The 27,487-nt window shown below is 39.8% G+C and overlaps 2 protein-coding genes across 4 annotated transcripts; one reads left to right on the forward strand and one right to left on the reverse strand.

The window, feature by feature from the left end:
- Nucleotides 1-4,582: 4,582 nt before the first annotated feature.
- Nucleotides 4,583-16,636, reverse strand: LOC110450483 (ATP synthase subunit s, mitochondrial-like). Its single transcript, XM_021498035.1, has 5 exons — nucleotides 16,539-16,636; nucleotides 14,214-14,347; nucleotides 8,268-8,473; nucleotides 6,427-6,592; nucleotides 4,583-4,900 (listed from the first exon to the last, which is right to left on the reverse strand). The coding sequence occupies exons 1-5, from the start codon at nucleotides 16,575-16,577 to the stop codon at nucleotides 4,762-4,764; spliced, it is 684 nt and encodes a 227-aa protein (XP_021353710.1). The 5' UTR covers nucleotides 16,578-16,636; the 3' UTR covers nucleotides 4,583-4,761.
- Nucleotides 16,637-16,779: 143 nt separating this feature from the next.
- LOC110450439 (ATP synthase subunit s-like protein) lies at nucleotides 16,780-26,501 on the forward strand. 3 transcript variants are annotated; one of them, XM_021497970.1, is made up of 5 exons: nucleotides 16,780-16,819; nucleotides 18,069-18,325; nucleotides 20,703-20,926; nucleotides 22,362-22,524; nucleotides 26,223-26,501. In XM_021497970.1, exons 1-5 carry the CDS (start codon nucleotides 16,799-16,801, stop codon nucleotides 26,404-26,406), a joined length of 849 nt encoding a protein of 282 aa, XP_021353645.1. In that variant the 5' UTR covers nucleotides 16,780-16,798; the 3' UTR covers nucleotides 26,407-26,501. The 3 variants fall into 3 exon arrangements, with proteins under 3 accessions (XP_021353645.1, XP_021353646.1, XP_021353647.1); XM_021497971.1 differs by lacking the exon at nucleotides 16,780-16,819 and adding an exon at nucleotides 16,822-16,894; XM_021497972.1 differs by lacking the exon at nucleotides 16,780-16,819 and adding an exon at nucleotides 16,868-16,916.
- Nucleotides 26,502-27,487: the final 986 nt, after the last annotated feature.

The following is a 27,487-nucleotide window of genomic DNA, read 5'->3' on the forward strand; positions in this document are numbered from 1 at the left end:
TGGAATTCTTGTTTAAATCTCAGATGTATTTTACATTTAACTACTACATGTACATGTAATTATATATAAGTTGTATGTTGGTGATATTATACTTTTTTATTCGTATGGAAAACTCTTTATTCAAATATCTTCTGCAAAAAATGTAGTAGTATTTAAACCAATGTTGTAAGAGGTTATGATATTGGGATGAGCCCCCCCCCCCCTCCCCTTTCAGGTGTACTTGCAAACACTCCCTATCTAAGAGGGAGGAGGGAGACTCCCGATTTTGGTCCCAGTGAATTTGCTAAAGTATTCCTAATTTCGGGGATCTGATCATTTCACCTGAAAGAATAACTCAAATGATGCCATTTAAAAGTGTTATATTTTTCGCTAGGGTGTACTACTGTACATACACACATTTTATTCATGCATTTAATTGTGAGCACGTGTGATCTCCTACATGAAAATTTCAAAACGTTGGCAAGTATTGGGAGCCACCGATACAATGGTCATGTAGGTGTTGCCAGACATACAAGAACAGATCTTCAAACACGTAATCTCAGAAATATTTACATTAAGATAATATCATTGTGTTAGACTACATTGCCTTTGTTATAGTTTATCGGATAAGTTTATTTGTAACACACAAGAGACCCAGGACAGGTATGATAAGCCATTAAGATAGATTACATTCTCTTGACCAGGAGAGACAACTCTGCTGTTTGCCTGAGCAAGTGATATTCCTTCTTTTCGTATTGCATAGTTATCTGCTCTTGTGAGCAGGTAATGATTGTTACGTCATTTGTCTGTGAGAGTAACGTCATTCGTTTTTGAGAAAACGACGTAATTTTCCCACACAAAACTAATGACGTAACAATCAATACCTGCTCACAAGAGCAGATAACTCTGCAATACGAAAAACGGAATAGCAGATAAATGTTTGTGTCTTCATGTTTAAATCTCAAATACGGAACAACCACATAGCTAATCAAAATACTCAACCCAAAACATGTTACAATAAACATAACTCGCTGTAATACAGAATTGTGTAGCATACAACAATAACATACACTGTATTAGGGTGCGATTTTGTTACATTTTGATCAAGTACTCTACAAATGCTGTATTTACACAAAAAATTAGTGCTTTTTCTCATGAAGAAAATATTTGAAATACACAAAAAATACCCTTGTTTATCGAGGATGATGTATACCTCATATATAAGCCTTGTCCTAGGTTATCATTTATAGATATATATGTCTTATTCCGTCTTTGTCATCTTTTATTTTAAGAAATATCATATTTATTCATTTTTTTTTTTATTAAACAAACTTTTCTTTTAAGGAAATGGTTCTATCTCATTAGGGAACCCTGTACCATGCAATGTACTGGTTTTATTTTTCATATGTACAGTAACCTCCCCTTTTATTTGTTTTGGAGATCACCTTAGCACAGTACTATTTTGCCAGGACATCCTCTGCCGACCAGGTTTAGCTCTGCTGGCAGAACAAAAGTATATTTTAGGGTTGGAATCCCAGTCTAGCCATGCCAATTTTTCACACTCAACGATAGTGTTGTTCGTTTTTTGTCTATTTCACATATATGTTAGTACTTCAAATAAAAGTTCCACTGTATAACAATTTTTATGTATCGAATCTGGTGTAGAGTATGAAATCCTGTACCAGAAATCTAACATAGATCAAGATATACTTTTCTTTTCAGAACTGATTTATCAAAGCTATAGACATGCTGGAAATAAAGTTTGGAATGCATAGTTTCAGTTTTTGGCAGTGGTACGGGGATCCTTAAGATGATTCATTAGGGGTACATTCGCGTTACCGGTTGAAACGGTTGAACCGGTTGAACCTGTAAAGAAAACGACAGGTACAGATCTGGACTGAGGCTGACCTCAGGAAAATTTGGCACGTTTAGATTAGGGGTCCAGACGTGCCTGACCGAAACTAAAATGCTGACTATTGCCAATTTGCGTTATTTCTTTCTAAAACAAAGTCAAGTCACATGTAGTTTTTAAGTTACGTTATGTAATTCAGTGGACGGATGAAAGAAGGTCATAATATTCTTAAAACACTTTTTTTTCTTCTCCGAAACTGTGGATTTTTAGCTCTGCTTATAGAACGGTCCAAGTGGTCGTTTAACGTGGAAAATTTCTGCGCCACACGTACCGTTTCAACCGGGATAGGCGAATGTAGCCTTACTACTCTGCTTGTCTATATGATATGAGAAATTCTCATTACAATTGGTTATCAGTTTATCTTTGCATGTGTACATAGTGTATTATGTGTTATTTGCCATAAGATTTTTTTTTCATATTATTTATACTTTGTTATATCCTTTACTTTAAGGTTCTTCTGAAAATGGTTAATCATTGATATTATTGTATGCTTGTCATGTTAGCAAATAAAAATACAGTTTTGTATTCCAAAACCATTTTACGTTTTGTAATTAATTAATCAATAGCTTACTTCATGACCTGGTCTGAAGTGCCAAGGTATTGCAGTCTGCTGTCGATTGTCGTCTGATTGTCGTCTGAATCCGTTGCTGTCTGTTGTCCATAAACTGTTTCTTTAAATTAATTCTTTTCAAAAACTACAAGAGAGAGTTTAACCAAATTTTCTAGAATGTATTCTTAGGTGATGGATACTCCAGATTTGCAAAGGAATAAAAAAGGGCAGGTCCTATTTGAGGCCCATCAACGGCAAAAATAGAGAGCAAAACTTTGGACAGTGAAAAACAACTTCTTCTGACAAACTGGCTGTCCATTTATTTAGGGGCACCCTTAGTACACTATCTACAGAGATATTAAAAGAAAAGAAATATGTTATTAAAGGGGGCTATCATGGGAGGTTTTGTAACACATTGGGCATTATTTCCATCTTAAAAACATTCAAACATATTCTTCTTAAGAACAAAAAGGCCTTAACTCATAATTTCTGCCCTGAAACTTGCTGATATTGATTGCTACAAAGTTTGTGAAATGACAAGGTCACAGTCACAGGTCAAATTTGTTAAACACTTTAACAACCAAATCCTTGAAATTTCTTGATGAAACTTGAAGTATATCTGAATAACATAATGAAGGTAAGTAGTATAATGTTATTAGGTCACTGTAACCTTCACCTTTAAATAAGGTCAAAACTTTCAGTGACATCTTGTTTGGGCTGTAAACTTTAGACTGTTGAAGATATCACAGGAGGGAGTTATGGAGTACAATGTTATTGGGTCACCTTGATCTTTTTCATTAGGTCAAACGTCAAGTAAATGCATTAAAGATGAATACATTGGCTTATTCTTTTTTATTTTAGTAAACTTTATCAAGTTTGCTAAAATAAAGAACCTTGAATTTAACTTTCAAAGTTTCATTAATGGGTCAAATATATAAGACTTCTCCTGACTAACAATAAGGCATGACTGGCCTATAGCTTACTGGGGTAGAGGAATACCATTTCTTTTTTTACAAATTACAGTTATACCTTGCATAGTTTCAGGGTCACAGAGGTCAAATATGTTAAAGTCTTTAATTTCTTCTTAAGGTCATTGGAGTGTATTGATAAACGGAAACAGGAAGTACATCCCTAGTTGAAAATCCAATGTAGGGAGACAGTATCACAATTTCCGCAAATTCTAATGTTTAATATTAAATTGATGAATATTGTATGTTTATTATTGACAGAACAGTGTGTTCTCTCAATATTAAAGTATTTCAAAGCAATCCAGGCATTAATTCAGGTGTTTTTTTATCAATGAGTCACATGTGTCCATTTTTTCTTTCCTTCAGGAATTCGGCTACCTATTTCACTACTGTGAAGTTTTTCAAGAACGATAACCATTACCTGCAATTACTATGTGTATATGGTTTTATTATAAAATGTCAATTTTTATATCGTGTATAGAGAATTAATTTTACACAATTTCAGCATTTATTAAATTGATATACATTAATGCAATACTAATATATGTCAGTATCATTTTTATTGACATTATTTTGTATTTTTTTCAAAATTCACTCATTTTTACATAAATTTCCATTTAAATCCTTAAAATTCTGACAACCTATATTTTTTTGTGGCAGAAAATTTTCTTTACTTTAAAGCAATATAAATACAAAATTTTAAGAAATTCTGCTGAGAAATGGTGACACAATCCTATTACCTTAAGGAAAAATAAGACCTAAAACATTCATACAATTTTTAAATGTGATACCATAACATATATTCTGCATTTGTTCATCAATAGATAAATGACAACTTCAATGACAACTGCAACTCGCTCAAAGGTATTTATCAAAATATCAATTTGCATAGAAGATTGTAATTAAATCATTTCATTTTGAAAATGATCCAAATGCCTTTTGAAATCAATGTTCCTGTCAATTTCAGTGTCACAGAGGTCTTGTAAAGTCTTTAACTTCTTCAGAAAAATAAGACATAAAACATTCAAACAATTTTCAAATGTGATACCTTCCATTGTATGATATACACATTATTCTCAAACCAGATCACCAATACACAGGCCTCCTGTTAACTGAAAAATACCATAGCATATATTCTGTATTTGTTCATCAATAGATAAATGACGACTGCAATTCGCTAAAAAGTATTTATTAGATCCAATTTCCTTTTGAAATCAATGTTCATGTCAAAAAGCTTATTAATTATAATGATTGTTTGTTTTTGGCAGAAATTCACACCAACATCAGTGTAGCATTTTGTAGAATGCTTGCTCAATGTCACTTTGCACACAAACACTCTCTAGATCAAGATTTCATCCTGATGTTTCAGCCCTTGGTATATCCGTAAAGTCAATTTGACAGGCAGACGGAAGCTTCTTTCTCAATATATTGACGGACGCTGTCTTGTCATCAATCTTTTTCAGGTCAAACAGCAAAAGAGATCGTAACTTCCTGAAAACGTAAACATAAGTTGCTAGAACGATGTACAGTCAAGATACATAAGTCTAGAGAAACTGAGCAAGCTTCCATGGATATGCCCCCCGCTTGCGCTTATAAGGTTTCTGGAGTGGAAAACTGAAGTTTCAAGGGCCATCACTCCAGGAAAAATATTCAATCAAAAATTCATTTCTTCGCATACATATGATGTAGTTTGACTGTGCCAAGTTACGAAAATTTCCAACAAAATGTTAAAGGAGGAGTTGCGCTTATTGGAGGCAGGGTATTATGGTGTAATTGCCTCCTTGCGATAGCGCGGATCTGATGCCGACTTTAAAGTGCTATCTCACCGAAACACCATGTCGGGGGCACCCAAAACAGCATTCCGCCCAGTCACATTATCTGTCTATCTGCCATACTTTCAATATTCTTGTAAATTCCACTTCAGACAAATCAATATTTTGTTTTTTGTTTGTTTGTGTATGAGGTTTCACATCCTCACATCAGCTAAGGTCATGTGACGACGGGTATCTTCAGATACACCAACAGAAAAGAAAGATTAGAGAGGTAACAATAGAGAAGATAGAGATCCCAAGGCCCCTTTTGCGACGGTTCAACCAGTTGAAAGGGTTGAACCTGTAAAAGAAAATGACAGGCACAGATCTGAACCGAGGATGATCTCAGGAATATTTGGCATGTGTAGATTGAGGGGTCCAGACATACCTGACCGAAACTAAAATGATGACTATTGCTAGTTTCCGTTTTTTCTTTCTAAAACAAGGTCAAGTCACATGTAGTATTTAAGATACGTTATGTAATTCAGTGGACGTGGGAAAGAAGGGCACAATATTCTTGATACATTGTTATTTATTTTCCGAAACTGTGCATTTTTAGCTCTGCTTATAGAATGGTCCAAGTGCGTTCGTTTATCATGGAATATTACTGTGCCACCTGTACCATTTAAACCAGATACGCGAATGTAACCCAAGTTTTGCAGTGGGGTCAGCAGGTCAATTTTGGTCTCCTCACTGTCCCCTCAGCAAAAGACACTGAAGAAGACCCCAAACCCTGCTGGGGGCCCCACATTAATTTCCCCTTAACAGCTAGCAGGCCTATTCTTTCTCTGTACCCGCAGGGGGGTATTTTGTTTTACAAAACTTTATATATGGATCGACAAAAATATATCAATCAAAACTTTACAGTTTGTCATTTCCAACTTTCTGGTCCATACCTCAAAAGTTGAGATCACATGCAGCAATGGGTCAAAGGTCAAATCATTGGATTGCTAATTGCTAATACCAGAGCCAATAACTTCTGAATAGCTATAAACTCATTATATTTTGATAAAGCCTTTAGAATTGCACCAGGTCTGACTATCTGATTCTTGTTCAGGCCAGAACTTCCGAACTGCGATTTTGTTTTACTACGAAACTTTGTGTATGGATGGATGTACAGAAATGTATTCGAACTGCAGGTGGATATGGAAAGTAAAGTCTAGATCTGATCAAGGGGTCAAAGGTCAAATGATTGTAATGACATACTGAAGTTGTTCAATGTGGTGTAAGCCCGCCTGTGTGATGCCGGAGCAGCTACTGATCTGGAGATGTTCGAGGGAGTCCCGTAGGTGAAGTGACAACAAGGACACCATATCATCCGTCGCATAGTCACAGTCATGTAAAGTAAACTTTTTAACATGTTTCAATCCATCTTGAAAAAAAAGGGAAATATGGTGCACTTGTAAACTCTTTTTAAAGCTGAATAACTTTAGAATAGAACTTGTCTGATTATAATTCCATATGAAAGTTTAAGCTTAAATAACAACACATTGAAGGATTAATTTTATAAGTTGGGTACGTTAGTGTGTGTCAATATGTGCACATGTTCTGTAGTCTGATGTGACCGGCTACATCAAAGAAAACAAACAACAATATAATATTTTTTAAAGCTAATTTTCTTCTTTAAACAAGAGGCCCATGGGCCTTAACATTCACCTGATATATTTATACAGAGAGTTGATTTTGTTTTTAACATGAACAGAAATATTATTTAAAGTGACAAAAAACAATAAAACCACCTTATTCAATATCTTGCATACAGATTTAAGACTAAAAAGTATTTAAACCTGGCACCTCTGATTCTAAACAAGAAAAATGAAGAAATTTTAGCACACTGACTCCTTTGGGCCCCACCCTACAGCCCTTGGGGGTAGGGCTGGCTCAAAATTTTCAAAGTATCAAACTGTCAACTCAAGGTTATAATTCCAATCAAGTTATTAACATGTNAGACCCTTCCATCTTTGAAGAGTGTTTGATTCTACCATATCTGGGTCTTTGAGAAGAAGATTTTTGATATGTGCATACCATCAAACTGTTATCCAATACTGATAATGCTAACCCAAATTGAATAACTTCCAATGGAAATTAAACAAATGTTGGTCCAAAATGTGATTTCCCTATATAAACTATAGCAAAGTTTACCCCCTCCCCAGTCCGAAAAAGTACCCGAGCAAATTACATATATAGGTGCATGCGCAAAAATAAATACATGTGTACACTGTTCTATGAAACATTGGTAGCTATAAGCATTAACAGATCATACTGAAATACCATGAAACATTGAATTATATAGAAACCTATACATATAGATTTTTTTGCGGCTTTTAAATATTGCCACATCAGACAAGAGCCATAAATTGTAGTGCAATATTTTACACCAGGTTATAATGGTGTTACGCTTGACGACAATGCAGAGTATCATTCTGAATGAGTTTCTCTGCTGTTTGCTGATATTTTCTGGTTAAAATATATTCAGGGTGGTCGGGTGGTGCAGTGGATAGCGCACTTGCCTTTCACCAAGCTTAAGGCGGCCAGGTTTCGATTCCCCGTTCAGACATGAAAAGGTTGGGGTCACCTGCCCGACCACATGGGTTTTCTCTGGGTATTTCGGTTTCCTCCAACACTAAGACCCTCCCCCACGCGCTAACATCCGGGCCAACAAGAGTGATTAATATAAGTTGAAATAACTTGTTTCATAATTGTTGCACAATAAATAAAGTTTATATTATTTATATTATTATCCGGTAAAATTTCTTAACAAAATTAAATGATCAATATCAATTGTAAAGTTATGTAAATACCATTATGTATGCAAAGATGGAACAAAACAACAGCTTGTTCTGTCCTCGCTTCATATAAACTTGAAACTGAAGGCTTTCATGCATGGGGAAGCACTGGAAGTGGACAAAGTGTTTACAGATCAAACCCTAGCGGCACTTCATGCTGCTTACTAAGCCTTAGGGGTTTGAAAAAACATTTAACAATAATGGTAATGGTAATAATACATTTTACCTTAAAGTGGCCTCTTCCTTCATCTCCAAACTTACCTAAATAGCCAAAGCCACTGGGCAACACAACAGCCTTGTCACAAATAATCTCTTCAATTTTCAGGGTGAGGTCTTGAGACAGTGAGTTAAAATCAGTTTCCTTCTGGTGTGGGTTTCCAACCCACCGGACAGCACCACCATTTTTGACCAGCCACTCTGCACACGCTCTGTCGGGTCCTACTTCTTTGATGCGATAAGGATATACCCTATGTAAGACAAACACACACACAGATTTAGACAGTCACTATGTAAGTAAGGTCAACGACGAACTCACCTCCCTGACTCCAGCACAAGGCTACATCCTGAGGAAAGGACAATATTTAAAGAATTTCTTTTTTCAAGTCACAGTGTAGGATTGAGAAAATACTCAATCCCAAGTGTTTAGATTTTCTGTCCAGGCATTTAGTGAATTATCATTTCTTAGCAATCATATTATTGTGTAACAGCACAGGCTAAAATCAGCTCATGCTGGGTAAAACAAGACATACATTATATATGTCACAGGTGTAAGAATAATAATACATGTATTATATTTCAATAATTATACATAGAAGACACTGGAACTTACCTAGGTAAAGGAGGTAAGATATGTTCTGGGAGTTTACAAATGAAATTTTAAGTCCAGATATGAGATCTTTTAAAGATATTTTTTTTGTATATATATAGCTGTTGGGAGCATGGTAGGGGTGAGTGGGACGGGGATCATCCTCAAAATCCCAGGGGTTAATTACTCTCACTGACATGTACGTTCTTTGCACCCCTGGAATATGTCATAACAAAATTGAAAGCACGAAGGTAGCTCTTTGATTGATTTCAGATATAAAACACTGACCAATCGCTAGACAGGTGCTTGTCCTATGAAGATTATCAAGGAGTGACACCCAACTTCAATGCCAGTCAATTTTACCGTTATGCAGCTGCATGATTATTTTGATGTACATCAAAGGATCGATCATGTCTTATTATATCATCTGCATGGTTACTCATCCACAGCCTCCAATTCTGTCATATTGACATTTCCCAGGGGTGCAGGGAATGTAAGTGAGCATAACCCTCGAAATATCAAGTGGGGGGTGGGGGGTGGGGAGATGAGGGGGTTGATTTTCGTTTCCACATGCCTTCTTCCATTGTATTAAATTAATACTAGTTCTGGTAATACATACATTACAGTAAGTACATAGATCTTCTACTTTGACCGTACATTCATNGGCACTGTACGCCCAGTACTTCCTGGCTGATTCACTGTACGCCCAGTACTTACTGGCTGATATAGCACTGTACGCCCAGTACTTACTGGCTGATAGCACTGTACGCCCAGTACTTCCTGGCTGATAGCACTGTACGCCCAGTACTTACTTGCTGATAGCACTGTACGCCCAGTACTTAATGGCTGATATAGCACTGTATGCCCAGTACTTACTGGCTAATAGCACTGTACGCCCAGTACTTACTGGCTGATAGCACTGTAAGCCCAGTACTTCCTGGCTGATAGCACTGTACGCCCAGTACTTACTGGATGATATAGCACTGTACGCCCAGCACTTACTGGCTGATATAGCACGGTACGCCCAGTACTTACTGGCTGATATAGCACTACTGGCTGATAGCACTGTACGCCCAGTACTTCCTGGCTGATAGCATTGTAAGCCAAGTACTAACTGGCTGATAGCACTGTATGCCCAGTACTTACTGGCTGATATAGCACTGTACGCCCTGTACTTACTGGCTGATAGCACTGTACGCCCAGTACTTACTCGCTGATAGCACTGTACGCCCAGTACTTACTGGCTGATAGAACTGTATGCCCAGTACTTCCTGGCTGATAGCACTGTACGCCCAGGACTTACTGGCTGAGAGCACTGTACGCCCAGTACTTACTGGCTGATAGAACTGTATGCCCAGTACTTCCTGGCTGATAGCACTGTACGCCCAGGACTTACTGGCTGAGAGCACTGTACGCCCAGTACTTACTGGCTGATAGCATTGTAAGCCAAGTACTAACTGGCTGATAGCACTGTATGCCCAGTACTTACTGGCTGATATAGCACTGTACGCCCAGTACTTACTGGCTGATAGCACTGTACGCCTAGTACTGACTGGCTGATATAGCACTGTACGCCCAGTATTTACTGACTGATATAGCACTGTACGCCCTGTACTTACTGGCTGATATAGCACTGTACGCCCTGTACTTACTGGCTGATAGCACTGTACGCCCAGTACTTACTGACTGATAGCACTATACGCCCAGTACTTACTGGCTGATAGCACTGTACGCCCAGTACTTACTAGTTGATGACACTGTACACCCAGTACTTATTGGCTGATAGCACTGTACGCCCAGAACTTACTGGCTGATATAGCACTGTACGCCCAGTACTTACTGACTGATATAGCACTGTACGCCCTGTACTTACTGGCTGATAGCACTGTACGCCCCGTACTTACAGGCTGATAGCACTGTATGCCCAGTACTTACTGGCTGATATAGCACTGTACGCCTAGTACTTACTGACTGATATAGCACTGTACGCCCTGTACTTACTGGCTGATAGCACTGTACGCCCAGTACTTACTGACTGATATAGCACTGTACGCCCTGTACTTACTTGCTGATATAGCACTGTACGCCCAGTACTTGCTGGCTGATAGCACTACGCCCAGTACTTACTGGCTGATATAGCATTGTACGCCCTGTACTTACTGGCTGATATAGCACTTTACTGGCTGATTCACTGTACGCCCAGGACTTACAGGCTGATAGCACTGTATGCCCCGTACTAACTGGCTGATTCACTGTACGCCCAGTAGTTACTGGCTGATTCCCTGTATGCCCAGTACTTAATGGCTGCTTCAATGTACGCCCAGTACTACCTGGCTGATTCACTGTACGGCACTGTACGCCTAGTACTGACTGGCTGATATAGCACTGTACGCCCACTACTTACTGGCTGGTATAGCACTGTAAGCCCAGTACTTACTGGCTGATAACACTGTACGCCCAGTACTTTCTGGCTGATAGCACTGTACGCCCAGTAAGTACTGGGCGTACAGTGCTAGCAGCCAGTGAGTACTGGGCGTACAGTGAATCAGCCAGTTAGTACTGGGCATACAGTGCTATCAGCCAGTAAGTACTGGTCATACAGTGCTATCAGCCTGTAAGTACTGGGCGTACAGTCGTACAGTGAATCAGCCAGTAAGTACTGTGCGTACAGTGTCATCAGCCAGTAAGTACTTGGCGTACAGTGCTATATCAGCCAGTAAGCACTGGGCGTACAGTGCTATCAGCCAGTACTTACTGGCTGATACCACTACGCCCAGTACTTACTGGCTGATAGAACTGCACGCCCAGTACTTACTGGCTGCTTCACTGTATGCCCCGTACTTACTGGCTGATTCACTGTACGCCCAGGACTTACAGGCTGATAGCACTGTATGCCCTACGCCCAGTACTTACTGGCTGATCGCACTGTACGCCCAGTACTTATTGGCTGATATAGCACTGTACGCCCAGTGCTTACAGGCTGATAGCACTGTATGCCCCGTACTAACTGGCTGATTCACTGTACGCCCAGTACTCACTGGCTGATACAACTGTACGCCCAGTACTTACTGGCCGATTCACTGTACGCCCAGTACTTACAGGCTGATAGCACTGGATGCCCAGTACTAACTGGCTGATTCACTGTGCGCCCAGTACTCACTGGCTGATACAACTGTACGCCCAGTACTTACTGGCTGGTATAGCACTGTAAGCCCAGTACTTACTGGCTGATAGCACTGAGTACTTACTTGCTGATAGCACTGTACGCCCAGTACTTGCTGGCTGATAGCGCTACGCCCAGTACTTACTGGCTGATAGAACTGCACGCCCAGTACTTACTGGCTGCTTCACTGTATGCCCCGTACTTACTGGCTGATTCAATGTACGCCCAGTACTACCTGGCTGATTCACTGTACGCCCAGTAGTTACTGGCTGATTCCCTGTATGCCCAGTACTTACTGGCTGATTTACTGTACGCCCAGTACTCACTGGCTGATAGCACTGTACGCCCAGTACTGACTGGCTGATATAGCACTGAACGCCCAGTACTTACTGGCTGATATAGTACTGTATGCCCAGTACTTACTGGCTGATAACACTGTACGCCCAGTACTTTCTGGCTGATAGCACTGTACGCCCAGTAAGTACTGGGCGTAGTGCTATCAGACAGCAAGTACTGGGCGTACAGTGCTATCAGCAAGTAAGTACTCAGTGCTATCAGCCAGTAAGTACTGGGAGTACAGGGCTATATCATCCAGTAAGTACTGGGCGTACAGTGCTATCAGCAAGTAAGTACTGGGCGTACAGTGCTATCTCAGCCAGTAAGTACAGGGTGTACAATGCTATATCAGCCAGGAAGTACTGGGCGTACAGTGCTATCAGCCAGAAAGTACTGGGCGTACAGTGCTATATCAGCGAGTAAGTACAGGGCGTACAGTGCTATATCAGCCAGTAAGTACTCGGCGTACAGTTCTATATCAGCCAGTAAGTACTGGGCGTTCAGTGCTATATCAGCCAGTCAGTACTGGGCGTACAGTGCTATCAGCCTGTAAGTACTGGGCGTACAAGTACTGGGCGTACAGTGCTATCAGCCATTAAGTACTGGGCGTACAGTGCTATCAGTGTAGTGCTATCAGCCAGTAAGTACTGGCTGATAGCACTGTACGCCCAGATATAGCACTGTACGCCCAGTACTAACTGGCTGATTCACTGTACGCCCAGTACTACCTGGCTGATTCACTGTACGGCACTGTACGCCTAGTACTGACTGGCTGATATAGCACTGTACGCCCACTACTTACTGGCTGGTATAGCACTGTAAGCCCAGTACTTACTGGCTGATAACACTGTACGCCCAGTACTTTCTGGCTGATAGCACTGTACGCCCAGTACATACTGGCTGATATAGCACTGTACGCCGAGTACTTACTGGCTGATATAGCACTGTCCGCCCAGTACTTATTGGCTGATATAGCACTGTACGCCCAGTACGCCCAGTACTTCCTGGCTGATAGCACTGTACGCCCAGTACATACTGGCTGATATAGCACTGTACGCCGAGTACTTAGTGGCTGATAGCACTGTACGCCCAGTACTGACTGGCTGATAGCACTGTACGCCCAGTGCTTACTGGATGATATAGGAGTGTACGCCCAGTACTTACTGGCTGATAACACTGTACGCCCAGTACTTTCTGGCTGATAGCACTGTACGCCCAGTACTTACTGGCTGATATAGCATTGTACACCCTGTACTTACTGGCTGATATAGCACTGTACGCCCAGTACTTACAGGCTAATAGCACTGTATGCCCAGTACTAACTGGCTGATTCACTGTACGCCCAGTACTTACTGGCTGATTCACTGTACGCCCAGTACTCACTGGCTGATACAACTGTACGCCCAGTACTTACTGGCTGATTCACTGTACGCCCAGTACTCACTGGCTGATACAACTGTACGCCCAGTACTTACTGGCTGATTCACTGTCCGCCCAGTACTTACTGGCTGATTCACTGTACGCCCTGTACTTACAGGCTGATAGCACTGTATGCCCAGTACTTACTGGCTGATAGCACTGTACGCCAAGTACTTACTGGCTGATGACACTGTACGCCCAGTACTTATTGGCTGATTCACTGTATGCCCAGTACTTACTGGTTGATGACACTGTACGCCCAGTACTTACTGGCTGATGACACTGTACGCCCAGTACTTACTGGCTGATTCACTGTACGCCCAGTACTTACTGGCTGATTCACTGGTTGCCTGTACTTACTGGTTGATGACACTGTACGCCCAGTACTTACTGGCTGATAGCACTGTACGCCCAGCACTTACTGGTTGATGACACTGTACGCCCAGTACTTACTGGCTGATGACACTGTACGCCCTGTACTTACTGGTTGATGACACCCAGCAGCCTGATCCAGAGTCCAGATTTTGAGTTGGGAGTGCTAGTGAACAATGGACATGCTGGAGGAGCTTGGATGCAGCCTCCCTTCTGCAGTCCCCATCTTACAGCTTTTAGGCAATTCTGAAATGAGAAACTAATATTGTACAGAAAAATGTTTACAAAAAATAAATTATGAACCAGAAGATTTAACTACTTTCTTGTACTGATCCATGTATTCAGGACAGAAACTAATGAAGTTTAATCCATTCACCCCTAAAGTCACATTTGAACCTTACCAAATCAAAGACTGGGAGAGTCCAGTTTAAATATGTAGGGGTAAATGAGTTGAATGATAGCTAATGAGTACATTCCAGTGATCTAAACTGTATATTACTTGATTTGCCATTCTGTATTATTAATCTAGACTGTGTCAGTTTTGACCACTCAAACAGTGTCCATAGGCTAGGTTTCAGATTTCCGGGTTCCAATTCCCGACACCGAACTCTAGCTAGACAACTGTACCTTTTGGTCACTCATGGTGATAGAGTCCATGGCCATCTATTACAGACAGAAGGAGGATGTGGGCTAGCTTTTCCCATCCCTTTCTTCTACATAATTATAATAACAGTTATAAAAACCTCCATTTGCTATGATTGGCCAATTGGGACAATATTAAATTCAAGAATGCAGGGACATGTCTGGCAAGTCAATCGGTTCGAGTGTCCCGTCTATAGTTTGGAGGTCCAAGGTTGGAATCCTGGTCTGGCTATTCCATTCTCTCTCTCCTGTAAAATACAGTGTAGCCCAAGCTTCCTCTGGCCCTGACACCAGAATTAAACATTTTGACAGATAGATGTTTGGTGTGAGTTGGGCTAGTTACAGTGGTGCTTAAAGTGACCAACCCTTGTTTTCAGTACTGGGTGTGCACTAATTGGCAAGGGGAAACCTTGGTTGTAAAATTATGTTTGGGGGCAATCTTATAAAACAATTCTGTAGAAATATCTTGTATCATTTTGATATATATCTCTGATATATTTAAAGATATTCCTATTACATTTGATTTGAAACTTATATCTCTTTGTGAATTAAAGAGATCAAAGCATTTCTGATACCTTTGTGGCCCTATTTGGTTAAGTGAGCAGAACTTATAATAAGGCTGGGCTGATCGCTCAGGTGACCAGGTAGCTCAATTCGTTTTACAGTATTGTCTTTCTAGAGTTTGAAGGTCCCCGGGTTCACATCATTGTCTGGCTGAGTGTTGCATTTTCTTTTCCTGGTACAGTTATTAAATGTTAGTTGTCTTTCATAGACACTTATGCAATTGGGCCTGGGCCTGTGATCACAACACTTTGAACAGGTTAATAGATACAGGTCCCTGTGATCACAGCACTTTGAAGATAATAATAGATTAGATTCACCTCCCTGTGATCACTTATTATTAGTAACTAGTTAGCCCAAGTTTTCTCTGGCCCTTAAACATCAGACTTAGACATTTTGACATCATCATAGATGTCTGGTGTGGGGCCAGAGCGCAATGGTATATGAAAACGTGGAATTCTCCGACACCGTTTGGTATTGGGGAGTGACTAATCAACAAAAAGACGCGGTCCGGAAATCTTCTAAATAAGAATGATATATTCTGTTTTCGGTCCAGATCTGTGAGTACGGTTAATTATGAATGCTTGAAAATCAAGGACTCAACTGACGGAATTTAACAGCTGTTGGTGATAAAAAGAGCTGATTTGGATCAATAAATAGATTATTTATTGATATATGTGAGGTATATGTGAGGTATGTTGTAATTGTGTCATAATAGATTTGTGTTGACAGCACCTAATAACTCTCCGATACCAAACGGTGTCGGAGAATTCCACGTTTTCATATAGCAGCGTGCTCTGGCCCCACATGAGACATCTACATGTCAAAATGTCTTAGTCTGGTGTTAGGGCCTAAGTGAGAGGAAACTCAGGCTAAAGCTTTAAGTGTAAGTCATTTCCATCGTCACTTTGTTAAAGATCACACGTGGATCCGTTAATTGATGCACAATTTTGCTGCATCGTACTGTTCTAGGCTCACAGGCATTTGTTTCTCTTAATAAAAATAGTCATGACAAAAAAATCACACCCTACATTTTTTGTCAGGACTATTTTTTTGACAGAAACATGTAACACGTTAGATTAGATTGTTAGATTGTGGTAACAGTTATAAGTCACAGTATGTTTTTACCAATTGCAAACGAATGGTACATTATAAGTGACAAATCACCTGTGATTGTGATATTTTGCTCGATTAGATGCCAATAGTTCTATCACAAAGTGTGTTTCTTTCTTACCCTTGTAAGTGACACCGTCGCCATCAAGCCGGCTTGCATGTCAAGCTATTTATAGCGATCAAAGTGAAACTAAGCTGCGTCGCTCCTGCAATCACAAATTATGCACTGTTCTTTTAGGTTTGGTTTTTCTAGAAAACCAAAAAATATAACAAAATGACTTGAAAATAAATGAGTTAGAAAATATTTACGTATATCAAACTTTCCTGTACCACAAGCAAGTGCTTCTGCGATTTTCTTCAGTGTCATAAGCGAGATAGAGCATGGCTACATTGACAGGACAGGTACGTTTTTTCGCTCTACTTTGTCAAATAGGAAACTCAAAGCCTCTCCGTAGATTTTGTTTTCCAACATGAATGGTAAGGTACAGCCTGCATACTCGTAAGTGAGACTTTGTCGGGGTAGATGCAAACAAAACAAAATGTACTGTATTGAAAACATGTGAAGATTATATTAGTCCATAATGTTGGGTACATTACATCAAAGTTAGATCTGTGCAAAGAGCCTAAAATGCAGACGTGAAGCAGATGGGGCTAGATAGTCTTTCACCAGACATCTTGAAACTCCCAAACAAAATACTGACTCCATGATCTATTACTAAAATATTTATAATTAACATGAATATATATAGTTGAAGGCTCTTTTCCTGCCATTTTCAAATTATAAGCTAGGGTCACTCCAATTCATAAAAAGGGTTCAAAATCAAACGTGAACAATTATAGACCTATTTCAATTCTTCCCATAATATCTAAGATATTAGAAAAGAATATAAGTACACACTCTATAAATAAAATATCTCTAAATATAATATCCTATTCAATTCTTAATCCGGATTAAGACAAAATTTTCCTGTCAGACAGCTTTAACTGATCGGTGGATATCTGCTATAGACTCCGGTAATCACTTAGGTTCGGGTATCCCCTTGCAAAGTATTCATCCAATTCTTGAAACAAGGGTTGGTCACAGGCACCAAATGTGATAGGAGCAAAACAATGCATGGCCAGACCGGGGTTCGAACCCGGGACCCTTCAAACTCTAGAAGGGAGCTCTGAATTGAGCTTCCTGGTTGCCAATGAATGACCATGTCAAGTTCCACTACACTCCTCCCTTCTTTTTCTAAGTATTCCCTCCCGAAGACAACTTAAAGTTACGTTACCCAGGTTCTGGTATAACTATCAGATTCCCCTTGCCAAGTTATTATAATTCACCCAATACTTGAAACAAGGGATGGTTACAGGCAACAAATGCAATAGGAGCAGAAGATTGCATGGCCAGACCAGGTTCAAACCCTGGACCCTCCAAACTCTAGACAGATGCTCTACCAACTGAGCTACCTGGTCGCAGATGACTGACCCATTCCAGTATTCAAGCCTGTAGAAATATATGATCAGTTTTATTCCAGAGATTTCAGATGATTATGGAAGGACAAATGTAAAAAATTGGAACAAAGTACATGTTTCATTAAGTTCTTAAATTCTTACATAAACAATTGAAGACCTGTATATATATAATGAATTATCTGTTTTATTCCAGAGATGCCTTTTCAGGCACAGTTCTTTAAAGAGAATGTCTACAACCTTTAAAAAGATGTACCAGTCCACTTTACAACAATTACCTGGTACTGAGGAAGAAGTTGTAAAGAAAAAAAGGTTTCAACGTTTTATGGATTCTTGGGCTTTTAACAGATTAACTCCCGAAACAAAATGGACAACTTATCAAGATTTTTCTACAGAGGCAGTCATGGAGATATTAGAAGATCGTAAACGACAGAAGAGAATTAAAAGCCAAAGGTTGTTTCATTTTTAAATTACATTCTTAGCTCACCGGCGTCCGTCGTCAATATTTTACTTTTTAAAAACAACTTCTTCTTAATAACCAAGAGGCCTAGGGTGATGATATTTGGCCAGAAGCAAACTGGAATGAATGACCTTCACCAATTTTCAAGGTCACAGGGGTCAAACATGTTAAAAATTTTAAAAAACAACTTCTTCTGAATAACCAAAATGCCCAGGGTGATGATATTTGGCCAGTAGCATGCTAGGATGAAGGGCTACTAAGTTTATTCAAATGAATGACATTCATCCATTTTCAAGGTCACAGGGGTCAATTGTCTTAAAAAATCTTTTTAACAACTTCTTCTTAAAAGCTAAGAGGCCTAGGATTATGATTTTTGGCCAGTAGCATGTTAGGATGAAGGGCTACCAAGTTTGTTAAAATGAATGACCTTGACAAATGTTCAAGGTCAAAGGTGTCAAATATGTTTAAAACCTTTATACAACTTCTTCTCAATATCCAAAAGGCCTAGGATGATGCTATTTGGCCAGTAGCATGATGTGATAAAAGGCTCCCACGTTTGTTCAAACGAATAACCTTGACAAATATTCAAGGTCACAGGAGTCAAATATTTGAAACCTTTAAACAAGTTCTTCTCAATAAGCAAAAGGCCAAGGGTGAAGGTATTTAATTTGAGGCCATTAACATGCCAGGATGAAGGACTACCAAGTTTGTTCAAATGAATGACCTTCACCCATATTCAAAGTCACAGTGGTCAATATATGTTTAAATGACTTGTTCTGTTTAACCAAAAGGTCCAGCTGGGTTGGAAGACTATAAACTCTGTTCAACCTAATGTCCTTGTTCGACATTCAAGGTCACAGGCGTCATATGTTTAAATCTTTTAATAGGTTCTTATGAATCAAACACTGATATTCTGCTTGTAGCTGTATTTTAGTCCACTTTTAAGATTACAAGTGAGAGATTAATACCTGATTGGATTATTTTGTTTTGTGAAATAACTCCTAAAATTGATGTGAATGTTCATATTTGCAAGTGACATCGATACATCAACTCCCCCCAAAATGGTTCAGTATCACAACAAATGTGCTGTGTACCGTACATACATCTGTACATGTACATATTGGCAATGCAAGTGGCCGACTAAATATCATTTCCAATTCACTGCATGCATATTTATGCATCATTAATAAGGCCAACAGCTTCTGGTTGGTTAATTCTTTTCCATGCAATAGCTCCCCTAAAAGTGCTTCATTTTTGACAATTAACATTCCTTGTGCCCTGGCCCAACTTCCGCAGAAATTACCTGCATAGTTTTCTGGCATATCTACATGTACCTAGGCCCACTTGTATAAAACATCTCAAAGTTAAGGAAAATCTAAAGCGATGTAATTTGTCTATGGGAAATCTCAAGAGTTGAGATGTTTTATACAAGTGGGCCCATACTGTAGACCATAATGGACTCATCCAGGTCAATGCATGGTAGAGTCTACTAAAGTTACATGGGGCTGAAAGGGTTAAGATTCTCCATTCTTTTGAACAAACCAAACCAAAATACTGAACTGAGTGCAGATATATACTACATGTCCTGCAAGTGGGGGATATAAATTCCATGAATTTTCATTTTCAGCTTGTCATGGGGTTTCTGAAAAGAAAAAAATCTTTGCGTTAATCACGTATGAAATGAAACTCATGTTTGACCCATGCACCAGGGGTAATATATCATGTATGTATATTACTTTTTATGCTGTATACCAGGAAAATAATTACACCAAGTGTAAAATATATCACATTTTACCAGTAAATCAATATTTTTGCCCAGTGTTATTTCACTATTGATTGTGGAAACACTAAGTATTGTCAGATTGTGTTACTATATATATTCATCATCTTGGTAAATATGCCCTCGTTACAGGAGCAAAAACAAAACAAGGCAAAATTAAACTGGAGCAAACCTTTACTAGTGTAAGGGTAGTCCAGTGCACGTGGAAGGGTGTCAGGCTCGTGACCGAAGGGTTGCAGATCGAGTTGCGTCACAGCACTGTGTTGTTTGTATCACTGAACAAGATACTTTACTCTGCTTGTTCCAGTCTACTCGGCTGTAAATGAGTATGTGGTTGGGCAGTGCTGGAATTGTTGAATGCTAGCTGGGGGAGTCTAACAAAAAGAAAGATTAAATCATCTCTAATCTTTAACCAATACCAGGCCCTATAGACATTTTGGGAGTTCAAAGGTCAATTGTCATAGAAACCTGAAGCCAAATGGTCTCTTGATATTTACCATAGGCTATATTAGCCTTGCAGTTGTGTCAGACTGATTCTGATTCACATTTTCTAACGAGGAATTTAATAGAACACATGTCTCTCCTTACAGCTTCGACATGAAACGCTACAACAACTTTGGTCCTGAATTATCAGCAGCTCAGTTTGTTGTCAAAATTGGCGGAAAAGTGAAAATTGATGATTATCCCGAGTGGGTCCCAATAACAGATGACCCTTCATCAATGCCTCTGCCAGAACAACGCCTAGACAAATTAAAATTAGAAGGCTTAGACCTCTCAGGAACTAATCTGGTATTCGAAGGATACAGAAATTTTGGTAAGAATTGTACTATATTATGGTGTGCACTTGTTAGAATATCATTTTTTTCAACGTGACATATTCTTATGAATTTGAACTTGCAAGACTGAACAATTTTTCAGTTTTTAATTTCGGAATTGACTCGAGCTTGGATTATTTTTTTTTTATCAAAATATTATTAATAAATAATCATATACAAAGAATTCATAGTGATATCATGAGAAACTGGCAATTTAAGAAAAAATATGAAAGCCTGACTTTAGTATTTTTTTATGATTAGTTTTTATGAAGATGCCAGTTTCAGCTGTTCTTAAAATGAATTAATTGAATTTTAGCAAAACACAAGATGTTGAGAATTCTTTTTATTTCAAAAGTTGAAATGATGGTGAAACATCTGAAGTATACGTCCAAAAGAAGGAAACTAATAATGGAGGACGTGTCAAGGTTTACAATTGGTGTTGATTTCTCATTACAATAAGACTTCAGAACTGGCAACTGTTGACCAGAACAATGGCGAAGCATACATGCGTGCTTAGTATGCTCAAGCATACACTAAAAATTTAAATATTCAAAAAAAGATCTTATTTCAATCATATACTTTTGTTATTTTCTTTTTTTAATGATTAAATACTGGAACGTCCGTATCAATCATAAAAAAATGGAATAATTTTCTTTTTGAAAATCTTGAAAATTTTAGTCAGATAAAATAGTGTTGTTATGGTATGTCTTATAGTAAACATTGACAAATCTTGAAGGTTTATGTAAATCACAAACTACTTAGTGAAGGGCAAAAATTTAATAATATTCAAATAAAAAATCAGGGTTTACTTGTTAATAATCAGACTAAAAGGAGTTCTCAGAACAAGGGCGATTACTACTAGGGCCTGGTAGAATATTTTTTCCAGCTATGGGAGAAGGAATTCCCCTCCAATACCCTCCTCTATCGCTATGCGCCTCTGATGCTCAACCCTCTGTTAGCGTACACCCTGAAAAATGATTTGCTACACCACTGATTGGGAAAGCTAAAGACTAAGGTTAATCTCTCTCACATCATACATAACTCTTGAAATCGAAGGCTCTGTATGTGCAACCTTGTGGATGATACCAATAGACTAGTTTGATCCTTTGATATACATCAAACGAATCGTGCGACAGCATGATGGTAAAAGGTTTCTGTTTTGCACAATTTTTTACTTACTCTAGAATGTGTTTTTTTGCAGTTTATTTCAGGCAATCGGTGTTGTAATCTTAAATGTTGTTTCCATGCTATGACTAGTAAAAAATGTTTTGCAACATATTTAGTTTAGCTATAGCCTACGTAATTTCTACATTTTATTTGGAGCTAAAAGCAGAAATATTGTATATTTAACAAAAACAAAATCTTAAGAAAACTTGCACACAAACATTTTGTAAAATTTAACTTTCATATAACTGGACGGTATCTCTATTGTAGTGAATCTGCAGCACATCAAATATATCCGTGTCCACGACAGCGACTTTCTTGATGACTTCAACTTGACACAATTTGTACTTTTCCGAGATACATTGGAATTCCTTGACATCAGTGGCTGTCCCAAGTTGACATGGCGAGGACTGGCCTGGCTCCACCACCTAGAGTAAGAATGAACACCTGACCATTGTTTGCTTTTTATCTTGAAATTGCAACTGGGAGTGTAAAAAAGCATCTTCAAAAATGTGTCTGGGGCAACAAGATTGTGTTGTCCCACTATCTACCCACATCCACCCAGCCACCACTAATCTGGTTGTCCCACTATCTACCCTCATCAATCCAGTCACCACTAATCAAGTTACCCACTATCTACCCTCATCAACCCAGCCACCACTAATCTGGTTGTCCAACTATCTCCCCTCATCAACCCAGCCACCACTAATCTTGTTGTCCGACTATCTACCCTCATCAACCCAGCCACCACTAATCTGGTTGTCCAACTATCTACCCTCATCAACCCAGTCTCCACTAATCTTGTTATACGACTATCTACCCTCATCAACCCAGTCTCCACTAATCTTGTTATTCGACTATCTACCCTCATCAACCCAGCCACCACTAATCTTGTTGTCCCACTATCTACCCTAATCAACCCAGCCACCACTAATCTGGTTGTCCAACTATCTACCCTCATCAACCCAGTCTCCACTAATCTTGTTATTCGACTATCTACCCTCATCAACCCAGCAACCACTAATCTTGTTATACGACTATCTACCCTCATCAACCCAGCCGCCACTAATCTCGTTATCCTAATATCTACCCTCATCAACCCAGCAACCAATTATCTGGTTGTCCCACTATCTACCCTCATCAATCCAGCCACCACTAATCTTGTTGTTCCACTATCTACCCTCATCAATCCAGCCACCACTAATCTGGTTGTCCCACTATCTACCCTAATCAACCCAGTCACCACTAATCTGGTTGTCCCACTATCTACCCTCATCAACCCAGCCACCACTAATCAGGTTGTCCCACTATCTACCCTCATCAATTCAGTCACCACTTATCAAGTTACCCACTATCTACCCTCATCAATCCAGCCACCACTAATCTGGATGTCCCACTATATATCTACCCTCATCAATCCAGTCACCACTAATTACGTTACACACTATCTACCCTCATCAACCCAGCCACCACTAATCAGGTTGTCCCACTATCTACCCTCATCAATTCAGTCACCACTTATCAAGTTACACACTATCTACCCTCATCAATCCAGCCACCACTAATCTGGTTGTCCCACTATATATCTACCCTCATCAATCCAGTCACCACTAATCAAGTTACACACTATCTTCCCTCATCAACCCAGTCACCACTAATCTGGTTGTCCCACTATATACCCTCATCAACCCAGCCACCACTAATCTGGTTATCCCACTATCTATCCTCATCAATCCAGTCACAAATCATCTGGTTGTCCCACTATCTACCCTCATCAATTCAGTCACCACTTATCAAGTTACCCACTATCTACCCTCATCAACCCAGTCACCACTAATCTGGTTGTCCCACTATATACCCTCATCAACCCAGCCACCACTAATCCCACTAATCTGGTTGTCCCACTATCTACCATACTCAATCCAGCCACCAATAATCTGGTTGTCCCACTATCTACCCTCATCAACCCAGCCACCGCTAATCTGGTTGTCCCACTATCTACCCTCTTCAACCCAGCCACCACTTATCTGGTTGTCCAACCATTTACCCTCATCAATCCAGTCAACACCTATCAAGATACACACTATCTACCCTCATCAACCCAGACACCACTAATCTGGTTGTCCCACTATCTATCCTCATCAATCCAGTCACAAATCATCTGGTTGTCCCACTATCTACCCTCATCAACCCAGCAACCACTTATCTGGTTGTCCCACTATCTACCCTCTTCAACCCAGCAACCACTTATCTGGTTGTGCCACTATCTCCCCTCATCAACCCAGCCACCCCTTATCTGGTTGTCCCACCATCTACCCTCATCAATCCAGTCAACACCTATCAAGTTACACACTACCTACACTCATCAACCCAGCCACCACTAATCTGGTTGTACCACTATATCTACCCTCATCAACCCAGCCACCACTAGTCTGGTTGTCCCACTATCTATCCTCATCAATCCAGTCACAAATCATCTGGTTGTCCCACTATCTACCCTCATCAATCTAGCCACCACTGATCTGGTTATCCTAATATCCCCCCTCATTAACCCAGCCACCACTTATCTGATTGTCCCACTATTTACCCTTATCAATCCAGTCACCAATAATCTTGTTGTTCCACTGTCACCACTTATCAAGTTACCCACTATCTACCCTCATCAACCCAGCCACCGCTAATCTGGTTGTCCCACTATCTACCCTCTTCACCCCAGCAACCACTTATCTGGTTGTCCCACCATCTACCCTCATCAATCCAGCCACCTCTAATCAAGATACACACTATCTACCCTCATCAACCCAGACACCACTAATCTGGTTGTCCCACTATCTACCCTAATCAACCCAGCCACCACTAATCTGGTTGTCCAACTATCTACCCTCATCAACCCAGCCACCAATAATCTGATGGTCCCACTATCTATCCTCATCAACCCAGCCACCACTAATCTGGTAATCCTAATATCTACCCTCATCAACCCAGCCACCATTAATCTGGTTGTCCCATTATCTACCCTCTTCAACCCAGCAACCACTTATCTGGTTGTCCCCCTATCTACCCTCATCAACCCAGCCACCACTTATCTGGTTGTACCACCATTTACCCTCATCAATCCAGTCAACACCTATCAAGTTACACACTATATACCCACATCAATCCAGTCAACACTAATCTTCTTGTCCCACTATCTATCCTCATCAATCCAGCCACCACTAATCTGGTTGTCCCACTACCTACCCTCATCGATCCAGTCACCACTAATCAAGTTACCCACTATCTACCCTCATCAATCCAGCCACCACTAATCTGGCTGTCCCACTATATATCTACCCTCATCAATCCACTCACCACTAATCAAGTTACACACTATCTACCCTCATCAACCCAGCCACCACTTATCTGGTTGTCCAACCATTTACCCTCATCAATCCAGTCAACACCTATCAAGTTACACACTACCTACACTCATCAACCCAGCCACCACTAATCTGGTTGTACCACTATATCTACCCTCATCAACCCAGCCACCACTTATCTGGTTGTCCCACTATCTACCCTCATCAACCCAGCCACCAATAATCTGATTGTCCCACTATCTACCCTCATCAACCCAGCCACCACTAATCTGGTTGTCCCACTATCTATCCTCATCAATCCAGTCACCAATCATCTGGTTGTCCCACTATCTACCCTCATCAATCCAGCCACCACTGATCTGGTTATCCTAATATCCACCCTCATTAACCCAGCCACCACTTATCTGATTGTCCCACTATTTACCCTTATCAATCCAGTCACCAATAATCTTGTTGTTCCACTATCTACCCTCGAGATGTTGGATAATGTAATGATAACATAAAGGGGAATATTCTTCGACAGATGAAGTTCAATAAAGGTCTATCCGTCTACATGTTTAAGCCTCTTGGAATGAATGTGTTTAAATTAAAATATGAAGAAAAAACCTATTTTACAACAACCTTTCCACAAATTCATGTCTTCAAGGCATTCTTTTTGTGGGGGACATATGAATGAAAGGCACCTATTTTATAAAAGACGTGTAGGGCAAATTACACTGTTTACATATATACAAAGTTATTTTAGTATTTATGGTTTTCTTTTATGTTTCAGGAATTTGAAATGTTTAAAACTAGATAATTTGAAGGGTGTAGATGATCCAGAAATTGTGTTAGATTTAGTTTGTGACATGCTACCAAACTGTCAAGTCCAAGGGACTATAGGGATTTCACCAGCGCAGGAGGAGACGGAGCACGCGCCATCGAAACCAGAATCTATATCGTCAACAGAGCTATAGCCATAACTAACAGCAATGACTACATCTTATTTGTCATCAAACAATAATTGTGTTACCGTTAAAAGTATTTCAGAAATAAATTGTATTTATTTAAAATCCAAGCTTTTGACTGCTCATTTTATATGTTGGCATCTCTCTGGTTAGACATTTATAAAAAGTAAATGTAATTATTCTTGAGGTAAACATTTATTTTTTGTATTGTCTGCTATTCATTAAAGGCGACAAGGAGGGATTACTTTTTCTATTGTCAGAACAATTTTTTGTTGTCTAGAAAGTGCATCTTATTATTAAGGGATTATCAGATTTTGATGACAAACAGTACTTAACGGTACTACCAAAGTCCCATACTCGGGGTCAATACCTGGCAAAAACAATGAATATTGAAAAAGACTGCTTTGATCTGGTCAATTAAACACTAAATATATTGCATTGTTTTTTTTCATCATGGCTTATTTGCAAACTTAGATCCTGTTGACAGCTGACATACCCAAGGTGACACATCCACCTCTGTGGATAGTTGAAATAGCCTTGGTGACGCATCCACCTCTGTGGATAGTTGAAATAGCCTTGGTGACGCATCCATCTCTGTGGATAGTTGAAATAGCCTTGGTGACACATCCATCTCTGTGGATAGTGGAAATAGCCTTGGTGACGCATCCATCTCTGTGGATAGTTGAAATAGCCTTGGTGATGCATCCACCTCTGTGGATAGCTGACATCAAGTGACACATCTACCTCTGTGGACAGCTGACATCAAGTGACACATCCACCTCTGTGGACAACTGACTTCAAGTGACACATCTACCTCTGTGGACAGCTGACATAACTAGGTGAAAGTATAGGTGACACATCAACCTGTGTAGCAGTCTAGCTGACGTAACTAGGTGACACATCCACCTCTATGGATAGCCGACATCATCAAATGACACATCCACCTCTGTGGACAGCTGACATCACTAGGTGACACATCCGCCTCTGTGGACAGCTGACATCACTAGATGACACATCCACCTCTGGGGACAGCTGACATCAAGTGACACATCTACCTCTGTGGACAGCTGACATCACTAGGTGACACATC

Source organism: Mizuhopecten yessoensis, unplaced genomic scaffold (assembly GCF_002113885.1).
Source record: "Mizuhopecten yessoensis strain PY_sf001 unplaced genomic scaffold, ASM211388v2 scaffold5229, whole genome shotgun sequence".
Classification (NCBI taxonomy): domain Eukaryota; kingdom Metazoa; phylum Mollusca; class Bivalvia; order Pectinida; family Pectinidae; genus Mizuhopecten; species Mizuhopecten yessoensis.